This window comes from Aethina tumida, chromosome 2 (assembly GCF_024364675.1).
Source record: "Aethina tumida isolate Nest 87 chromosome 2, icAetTumi1.1, whole genome shotgun sequence".
In the NCBI taxonomy this organism is placed as follows: Eukaryota; Metazoa; Arthropoda; class Insecta; order Coleoptera; family Nitidulidae; genus Aethina; species Aethina tumida.
In genome coordinates, this window is record NC_065436.1 from 3,443,553 (window position 1) to 3,455,176 (window position 11,624).

The 11,624-nt window shown below is 26.2% G+C and overlaps 1 protein-coding gene and 1 long non-coding RNA gene across 2 annotated transcripts; both read left to right on the forward strand.

Moving 5' to 3' along the window:
• The first annotated feature begins 2,045 nt into the window (after positions 1–2,045).
• LOC126264611 (uncharacterized) lies at positions 2,046–2,551 on the forward strand. Its single transcript, XR_007547297.1, has 2 exons — positions 2,046–2,281; positions 2,335–2,551. It is a non-coding gene; the product is annotated as an uncharacterized LOC126264611 (long non-coding RNA).
• Positions 2,552–6,905: 4,354 nt separating this feature from the next.
• On the forward strand, positions 6,906–7,469 carry LOC109600600 (protein atonal-like). Its single transcript, XM_049963207.1, has one exon. It carries the CDS (start codon positions 6,906–6,908, stop codon positions 7,467–7,469), a length of 564 nt encoding a protein of 187 aa, XP_049819164.1.
• Positions 7,470–11,624: the final 4,155 nt, after the last annotated feature.

An 11,624-nucleotide genomic window follows, 5' to 3' on the forward strand; every position in this document is an offset into this window, starting at 1 on the left:
AAGATTTCAACAATTTAAAAAATATACAATATTTTATAAAATTAAAACAAAAATAACAAAATTAATGATAAATGACATATTTGCCATATTTATTTACATACATTACTGTATGTATATCAATTCTTGTCACAAGATTTCAACAATTTAAAAAATGTACAATATCTTACAAAATTAAAAAAAGACAAAATTAATGGATAAATGAAGTTGCCATATTTATGTCCATTACTGTATGTATGTACAAGATTTCAATAATTTAAAAAATGTACAATATCTTATAAAATTAAAAAAAAAAAAAACAACAAAATTAATTAATAAATACATAAGTTGCCATATTTATGTCCATTCTTGTCACAAGATTTCAACAATTTAAAATATTTACAATATCTTCCAAAATTAAAAAAAAAAACAAAATTAATGAATAAATGACATAAGTTGTCATATTTATGACCATTACTGTATGTATATAAATTCTTGTCACAAGATTTTAACAATTTAAAAAATGTACAATATTGTACAAAGTTAAAGAAAAACAAAATTAATGAATAAATGACCTAAGTTGCCATACTTATGTCCTTTACTGTGTGTTTATAAATTCTTATCAAAAGATTTCAACAATTTAAAAAATGTACAATGTCTTACAAAATTAATGAATAAATGGCATAAATTGCAATATTTATTTCCATTATTGTATGTATATAAATTCTTGTCACAATATTTCAACAATTTAAAAAAATGTACAATATCTTACAAAATTAAAAAAAAACAAAATTAATGAATGAATGACGTAAGTTATCTTATTTATGTCCATTACTTTATATATATAAATTTTTGTCATAAAATTTCAACAATTTAAAAAATGTACAACATCTTACAAAAATAAAAAAACAACAAAATTAATGAATAAATGACATAAGTTGCAATATTTATGATCATTACTGTGTGTATGTAAATTCATGTCACAAGATTCAACAATTTAATAAATGTACAATATCTTACAAAATTAAAAAAAAAAAAACTAAATTAATGAATAAATATTTTTTGGCCATTAAAAAACTGAAAAACCTTAATTGAATAATTAAGATTTGTCAGTTTTTAGATTCAGAAGGGGATTAAAACTTATATTATTTAAATTAATAGTAAAAATCTTTACTATTTTTGTACAATAATTATTTACAAGCAAGTTTTTATCTGCACAATATACAATAATTGACTCTGTTGGTAACCACCGCATCATTTTTCTAACGAGGCAATTTTAAACTGTTCTACACCTTATTGACCTACAAATACTGCTTTATTAAATCTGAAGATTAGTTTGTAATCATATAATTGCGTGTAATTATATTAATCCTAACAGGGATCTTCAATAATCGCATACTCCTTTAACAAAAAGTCACATTAGATTGGATTTAAATTTAATCTTAAGGTCAAAGCTACAAGTATTGTTAAGATAACGGTACAGCCATTATGAAATTCAGAATGTATGAAAATAGTTAACCATAAAAGTACTTTGTTCTTATACGTCTCGTTGTACGTGGTAATCTAATTAATTAATACAACTTAACATTAGGACAAACTTATTTGGTGTTGGCACAGAAGGCCGACAATAAATTTTATAATTGAGCCTATTGGAGTGGTGAACTAACTCAATTTCATAGAGTTTTGCCATCAAATCATGTGTATAATTGCTTCGGCCAGTTTCCCATGATATTTTTCTTAATACGCACAGGTAAAACCAAAAAGTACTTCGTGTTTGAATGCTTGTTACAAACAAATACATCCGTAGAAGTCGATAATAATTGAAATCCGTATTAGAGATTGTATTGGATGCCAACCTGATTGATAGGTGAACGCTACTACTATAATTACTATAATTGATTACTGCTTAAATTTTAAATTGGTGTTTGAAGGTACCATAAAAACGGGCTGATAAACGTACTTTATCAAAATCGACCTGTACGTTTTCAATTTGTTAGAAGTTAATCCATATAATTTTCGTAACGGTACAGGATTTGTAGTATTGTGTCGGGGAAACGAAAAAAGCTTGTAAGTGATCGTTATATCAATAAAAAATTTGACGACCATCACCAGTCAAAGAAATTACTATTCTGGTGTTCGATTCGATTTGTTGGGAGTCGTAAAGGCCTTCAACAGGTTGTTTCTCCTCAAGATTTACATCACAATGTCCTAACAAAATGCCTTTTTTTTTTGTTGTTTCACAAACGTCAACTTCAAACTTCTTCAGTCATCAATCTGAAGTGATAAAATTCCTGTTTAATTTATAGTAAAATTGAGTACGTATTAAGTGAGCTTTTAATCTAACCGAGTGCTTTTTAGTTGTACCATGGGTGTCTACACACGTGTGAAAAGAATCTGTCTTATCAACGCCCACGGCCCCCAAACAATCCTGTTCATATTTTTCATCCTGCTGTTTTTGGCCTATTACACTTTGGTACACATTTTGCTTGAAAAAGTTGAGCCCTCAAGCGTGGACATTAGAAGAGACAACAATGATGATATTGATTAACCCCCCAATAAAACCCCATAACTCATACGTACTTTATTATTAGTAATAACCTAAAAAGTAAATATTTTCAGGACGTCCAAGGTCGTGTTTGTTCAGTTCCATATTGACAAAGTGCTGCCTAAAATAAACTTCCTCGGGCGACGCATTAATAATTCATTAGAAAATGTCTTCGTCCTTTGTAAGTTGTGAATGACTAGGTACACATTAAATAACAACCGCACTCTAATTATGAGTTCCGTGATGTATTGTTGCTTTCGGCCATCGATTTGTAACGTAATTAATGGACAAGTTTACACTAATTAGACACAAAGCTCCCCAGTCAAATATCTGTGGTCTATTATATTGTTTTAATTGCTTTAATAACTTACTTTGGGCGTTGTTGTTTTATCATGCTTATGTATAAATAGTTGGATGAAAGGTGAACACTGAAACGACTGACACGAGGAAGTAATATAATTGTTGGGCCCAAACATTAAACGTTTGAAGAAGTACGACATCCATTTTGTTAATATACATATTTTACAGCTATCGTTCCATCAATCAATATTAACGTACAACTTTTTGTTCTGAAAACTTATTATATATATATATATATATATATATATATATATATATATATATATATATATATATATATATATATAATAACACAAACATTTTAAAATTAATTTATTTCTTATAAATTCAATATATGGCCTTTCATATTTGTTTCTTAAAAAATCGTTAATTCTAATACAATATACACTTATTATTAGAAAAATATAACGTTGGGCGCCAATTAAATTAATTTGGCGCCCAACGATTTTCAAACTTTTTATTTTATTAAAAATTTATTAAATCTAACACAAACATTTTAAAATTTATTTTTTATAAATTCAATATATAGCCTTTCATATTTGTTTCTTAAAAAATCGTTCCAATTCCAATATAATATACATTTATTATTAGAAAATATAACGTTGGGCGCCAATTAAATTAATTTGGCGCCCAACGTTTTTCAAACTTTTTACTTTATTTAATAAAAGTTTTATATCTAACACAAATATTTTAAAATTAATTTTTTCTTATAAATTCAATATATGGCTTTTCATATTCGTTCCTAAAAAATCGTTAATTCCAATATAATATACACTTATTATTAGAAAAATATAACGTTGGGTGTCAATTAAATTAATTTGGCGCCCAACGTTTGTATATATATATATATATATATATATATATATATAGTTGGCAAAAAATGTTTAAGGGTGACTAATAAACTCCTGCGACGATTATCTTTGGCTAATTTTGAAGACAAAAAGATTTTTTTCATTTGATAATCGCCATTTAGTTAGTTAACTAACTAAATGACGATTATATATCGGAACTGAAATAATACGTGAACAATTTTTTGTTATTGATAATATATGGGATTTTTATTAATGGAAATCACATATGTTACGAACATTAAAACCAGAAGGTGGTTCAACAACTGACACCACGTCATTACCGTTATTCACAACGTCATTTTTATCATAAAATTTTATCATACACTTGTTATGACGTTTTTTTTCTTTTGATTATTTACATATTGGAAATTTGTGTTTTAAATTATAAGCTAAAGTATGGTATATGTAAAAATGGATAGTTACCTCTCCAATTTTTCTGTCATGTTATTATTGAATCTTTTACGTATAATTTAAATAAGAAAACATTTTCTAAGTCAATTTTAAAAATTTAGAAAGTTTGTTTGATGAAAATTTATGCTTAGAAGGTTAATATTAACATGTTGTCTAAAGGAAAAAATAACTTAAATTGTCTATAAAAGACTCATTTTGATATGAATAGAAAAAAAATATATAAGATAATTTGTGTGAGTGATGGTTAAAGAACAATTATTACAAATATTATAATTTTGATAACGAGAAAGAAAAGATAAAACTATTCAGAACTATTTATTCAATGAATATTCCCAAGAATATATGATAAGAACCTTTAAAATCAAATTGTTGAATTTCCATTAATATTTTTAAAGTTATAAAGTGATTCTTCAATTTTCAACTATTTTAAAAAATAGTTTACAGATAATTTAAGCGTAAAACATCTATAAAGGTATTCTCAATCTAAAAACGTCTTGAAAGATAATTCTAGAACTTCTCTTTCACTCAATATTGTCAAACCATTTTGACCAGAACATTGGAGATCAATTTGTACTGTATTTCTAATTTTAAAAATAGTTTAAGAAGAAATTATAAGTAAAACGTCTATAAAAGTATTCTTAGTTTAAAAATGACTTGAAAGACAATTCTAAAACTTCAACTTCATTGATTATTGTCAAACCATTATGACCAGAACCTTTGAAATCAATTTGTGCTGTACGTCTAATATTAAAAATAGTTTAGGAAGATATTAAACGTAAAACGTATGTAAAAGTATTCTCAATTTAAAAATGACTTGAAAGACAATTCTAGAAATTCATCTTCAGTAAATATTGTCAAACTTTTATGACCAGGACCTGGGAGATCAATTTGTACTGTAGTTCTAATTTTAAAAACAATTTAGAAAGAATTTAGACGTAAAACATCTATAAAAGTATTCTCAATTTAAAAATAACTTGAAAGACAATTCTATAAATTCATCTTGACTAAATATTGTCAAACTTTTATCACCAGGACCTGGGAGATCAATTTGTACTGTACTTCTAATTTTGAAAATAATTTAGAAAGAATTTAAACGTAAAACTTCTATAAAAGTATTCACAATTTAAAAATAACTTGAAAGACAATTGTCAATTTCTAATTTTAAAAACAATTTAGAAAGAAATTAAACGTTAAACATCTATAGAAGTATTCTCAATTTACAAGTGACTGAAAGACAATTCTAGAACTTCATCTTCACTGAATAATGTGAAACCATTATGACCAGAAACTTGGTGATCAATTTCTACACTATTTCTAATTTTAAAAAAAGTTTAGGAAGAAATTAAACGTAAAACGTCTATAAAAGTATTCTCAACATAAAAATGACTTGAAAGACAATTCTAGAACTTCATCTTCACTGAATATTGTCAAACCATTATGACCAGAACTTCAGATATCAATTTGTACTGTACTACTAATGATATTTTTTTGGTTTAAGCAAAATATTGACTAGAAAATTACCCTTATTTTGATATGACAAGGAGGAAATGATAAGAACTTTTTGTTCAACGAATATTCTCAAGAAAGTATAACAAGAACCTCCAAAATCTTGTTGTCGAATCTATATTAATATTTTTAAAGTAGCACGAAGAAAAATATAAACTTGAAACATCCATAAAATAATACTTCTTTTGACATGATCATAAAGAAATTAAAGAAGCTTTTCGTTCAATTCAAAATCAATTTGTTGGACTATCCTCAAGGATACTACCTACATCTATAAAAGTATCCTCAAGGACAAGGAAGAAAAGATAAAAACTTTTTGTTCAATGAACTTTCTCAAGAAAATCAAATTGCTGAATTTCTATTAACATCAAGGGCGTACGACAAGGATTTTTCTAAAAGATTTTAAAAGATGATTTAGAGAAAGATGCTTAACAAATATTGTCGATCAATTTCAACATTAGCATGTTCGAAGACATCTATTTGATTTTAATAAATTAACTTGATAATTTACTTGACAGCCTAATTCGATGATGGACCCAGAAGGTCGAAAGTCACCCATAAAATAAGATGAAGCCATCGTAAGACGAAACAAAGTAGGCGCGAACAATGCGCTCGCACTTGTCATTGTGACCATCGTCTTGGCCATCGGATCGACGTCCTTTCGTACACCGTACCGCAGACAAATGAATCAGGGTGATCGGAGCCGACACCTCGACAGTGGCATCGGTACTGATGCGGTGTAGTTGCAGAGGCCACGGCCGCATCACCACCGGCTACGTCCGAGCGTCGCTTCCACTTCTTTGATTTAACGCCGAGCCGGGGCCGCATCATCTTCAGTCGCGCACAAGACACGGGCCCAGTCCTCCGGTTCGCCGACACTCCCGGTCCATCCACGCGAGATTGCACGCGTCCAACCACTTAACCGTACGCATCCACCTGGAAAGCAAGACAGCACGCGACCAGTTTCCAAGTCGGCTTAATGGAACACGTACCATGGGCCGTCGGCGACGCGTTTTAAGTGCACTTCCGGAATGACCGTGCCCGCAGGAACTGTGCGACAGAACGGGTTCGTAAACTAGGCCTTGGAAGGGAAAACGGCAGTGGCGTAAACCGTGGCGTGGAATCACTGACATGCAGATCTACGTGTGTGAGAGTCGTCGACCGAATTCCCAACTCCTGGTGCAGCTCCACGGACGTCAGCCGAGAGAGTTTTAGATTTAGGTGCCCCGCACCGACACTCGTATGATGAGTGAAATATGTTCTTGCACAAGTCCGACTATATACCAATGTCAAACGAGACTTGTTCGGATGGATGTCTGTCGCCAAGAGTGTCGTCGCCCGACAGCCATTACACACTGACCGTGTCCAGTCCACTGTCGACGGCCTCCGATCCAGGCATGTCGTCGCAGCCCTACACGCCGAACTACGCCTCCTGGGGCGCCCAGGACTACTACGGCGAGAACAACAACCTGTACAACAAGTACGACTACAAGTACAAGTCGCAGCGGGTGGGCTGCAGCAGCAGCATGAGCTCCTACGACTCGCAGGACTACTACCGCGACTCCTTCGACAGTAAGTACAAGAAAGACAGTAAGAAAGGGCCGGCGCCGCCGCAGGCCGGCGTCGAGGTGATGAAGAAGCGCAGGCTGGCGGCGAACGCCCGCGAACGACGGCGGATGAACAGTTTGAACGACGCCTTCGACCGTTTGAGGGACGTCGTGCCGTCGCTCGGCAACGACAGGAAACTGTCGAAGTTCGAGACGCTGCAAATGGCCCAGACTTACATTTCGGCCCTGCATGAACTCTTGCAAAGGGATTAGTTTTTTTTTTTTTTAGAAATTTTATGTTGCCGCCGAAGTTGTCTGCGTTCTGATGGGGTATGTGGTTTTTGGAATGTCCTCTTCTAACTTCTCTTCCACATTCGATATCGTGCTACTTAAAGTAAATTATATATTTGAAAGGTTTGGTAACGGTACGTGATGGAATATCAACAAGAACAAATGTTGGATGCAAATCATAATCGCTGATTTACAATCAAAAATTATAGTGGATTAGAAAGTTTTAAATTTCAGACAGGAGCCATTTTAAATGCATTTAAACTAAAACACCAGTAATTGAACAAACAGTCTTTAATAATTTTATATTTATTGTGATACAGTAAAAATTTCACTTACCTTCAATATCAAATCAAATTCAATTCAAAAATTCAATTTCCATAAAAATTCTATAAACTTATCAAATTTTTAAAACATTTTTCTCTAAATTATTAATTTTTTGATAAAATATTTCTATCTGAAAAGTTAATTAAATAATAGTTTATTATTATCAAAAAAATTAACATAAATATTCAGACTTTTATTTAAAGGGGTTAACTGTAAATATTTCAAAAAACCAAAAATTTTTTATAAAATGTCTTAAATGTATATATGAATATGTTAATTTTAAAAACAATTAAGAAAAGTAAATACTTCAATAGTTAATTTAATCAATGTCGTCAATATTGTTAATTTAAATATTCTCTGTTAAAATTGAATATTTTAAAGAAAAAAATTCTATTTGTGTCTATAAATAATTATACCATGAATTTTTAACTTTTTATATATTTCAAAGTAAAGAATTATTAAAATCTTTGTATAATCTTTCAATTTCAAAAGACTAATAATTCATATAAATATTAATGTAATTTACATCAATTAATATTAAAAATTATAAATAATTATACTAATTAGTAAAATTTATGAATTTTTTGAATCTACAGTGATTTAACACAATTTTATAAATTTATAAATAATAATATATATCAGTCATTTTCTTAAAAAAAAAATAAAATAAAAAAAACATTTATTTTAAAGATTAATTATTGTATTAATTGTATTTTTACAATTAATACAATATTTAATATTTATTTAATAATATTTTTTGATACAATTATATAAATTTATAAATAATAATTTATAAATATCAGTCATTTTTTTTTTTTAAATTAAAATAAAAAACATTTTATTTTAAAGATTAATTATTGTATTAATTGTATTTCTACAATTAATACAAATAATTATAAATATATTCATATAAATATCTTTTTACGAACAACGAAATTTTATTTTTAAACTTGCTTCTTTGTTTAATAATTAATTTTTTATAATTTTATAATAATTTATTACTAAAATTTTGTATATTCCACAGTTTAAACATTTTTAATATCTCTTTACTGATTTTTAAATATATTTTATATATATATATATATATATATATATATATATATATTGATTTAAAAAAATATTTTTCTAAATCAAAATTTATTAAATATTTGAGAAGAAATTTTATTTTTGAACTTGTTTCTTGTTTATAATTTATAATATTTATTACATTAAAACTATAATAATTCAATTTAAATATTTAAAACCAATTGTACAAATTTATGAATTCACACAAATAAAAATAGTTATAAATAAATTGATATAAAATTTTTAAATATAAAAAATATATTTTAAAATCAAAATTTTTGATATGAAATTTTGTTTCTAAACTTACTTCTTTGTTTAATTAATAATTTTTTATAATTTTAATAATTTATCACCAAAATTTTATCACTTTCTTAAAAATTAATAAATAAATATTTTTGTATATAAAAAAATCTTGTTTAAAATCAATATTTATTAAATTTTTGAGATGAAATTAATTTTTTAATCGTGTGTCTTTGTTAAATAATAAATGTTTCATAATTTTTATAAATTTAATACAGATTAAAAATTTGTAATTTATTTTAAATGATTTTTTAATATATTTTAAAACAAAATAAGCACACATTATAACTATAACATGTTAAATAAACATTTGACATCATTATTACAATTTATAAATAATAATTCACGTAAATATGAATATAGTTTACAACAATTAATAATAAAAAATATAAATAATTATAATAGTTAGTGAGGTCATTTTAATTTATTTTTAAAAAAATATTTTTATAAATTTATTTATATATTTTTACAATTAATATAAACAATTATAATATATTATATAAATATTTATGTATGTGTAAAATATATTTTAAAATCAAAATTAAAAAAAAAATGTATATAAAATTTTATTAAATAAATCATTTTTTATATTATAAAACAATTTATTATTAAAATTTTCATATATTTTAATTTTTATTGATTTTAATTAAATAAAAAAATTTAATTGTTCAATTTTAATATCAATTAATAATAGATATTTATTAATAATTTTAGCAGAATTTATTTAAACATTTAAAAAAGAATAATTTTGTCACAATTTATAATTTTTTACAAAGTAATAAAATTAAATACAATCTCTTTAAACATTTAAATAAATCTTAATAAATATTAATAATATATTTTATTAAAACCATTAAAATGACAATTGTATTTTCACCAATAAAATCAGTAAATTAACAACAAATTTCCATCAATATACACATTCATTATTTGTACTCGTAACTTTTATTTACGTCCTAAATTTTCATTTTTTTATGGTTTATGTTTAAACATTTATATCAATCTGTCTTGTTTCCAATCGCAATAAATAAATATGTCCCCATTAAACACATAAACTATAGATTATATTAAGAATATTAGTTAAATGTCAACAGTGCATAATATTAAAATTGAGTTGTTAGTTTAATTTATTATAATCTAACCTTAAACACGTCCATTACATAAAAAAAACTGATTCTCATTTGAGTGTTACAAACAAAAAATGTCGACGGTTAATGTAATATATTAAAAATATCTGCATTTTTTTATATATATATTTTATAAATAGGTGTTTCATTAACACCGAGAATATTATGTATATCATTAATCTCGACTCAACTTGTTCAACATCGACTTTTTTCAACTACAAACTCATAAAAAAAAGCGCTAATCCGTTGTAATTTGTCTAAAGGAATTGGCATTAAATCTGTATAAATAATATGTATTTGTTATTAGCCGTTATTTTGTCGCAATCGTAAAATGTAAAATGGAATGGGTGTAACATAACAATCTCACACGTAATAAACACATTATATGGTAAAATTAGTTTTGTCTACAAAGGCTGAAATAATGTTTTAGTTACAAATCCGCAATTTTGGTTAGTCATACGTGCCGGTTTATTTAAAATAAATTAACATCGCCGCTTAATGTCGTTAGGGTTCGTCGCTTGGCCCGTCGTTGATATCGTCGGCCGATTTGTTCAACGATTTTTAGGAAAACGTGCTTTGGACACGTTACAGGTGCGACGATTTCGATTAAGCTGATAACTGTAAAAAAATTTCGTGCTTTATTGGTGTCCTCCAAGTATCCAAATTCTTTAAAAAATTTACTGATTTGATTAGAATTTTTTAAATATTTGTATTCTCTGGTTCATTACTACTTTTTTTTTTAACTAAATTAATGAATTAATAGTATTTTTAACATCAAATAATTATTTAAATCCATAAACAAAAATGTTATATGTTTTTTTAATGATACATATATTTATTTAGATTAATAATTCTTGGCAAAAATTTATTTCTTAAAATAAATAAGTATTTTAATACTTTTTTACAGTTTATATTAATTAGTAATATTATTACTAATTGTTAAATATTATTATAATAAATAATTAAATATATTATAATTATTATTATCATTATTATTATTATTACTATTATTAATGTTACTTCATTTTTAAAGTTTTCAAAAACGTGAAGTTTTGATTTTTACGTAAGAAGTAAATATTTCTTTTAATATTTCTTCATATTTCAACATGTTTTACAACAATTAACAATATTTTTTTAAATTTTCAGATATTTTAAATTTTATTTAAAACATGACTATTTATTTTAATAAATGAAGAATCATGTAAATTTTTGAAAAAAGTAATATTTTTCAAATTTATTAAAGAAAAAATACTCTATAACATCATTTTTTAAATTATAAATAATAGTAAACATAAAGTGAAACAAATTTTACAATAATTAA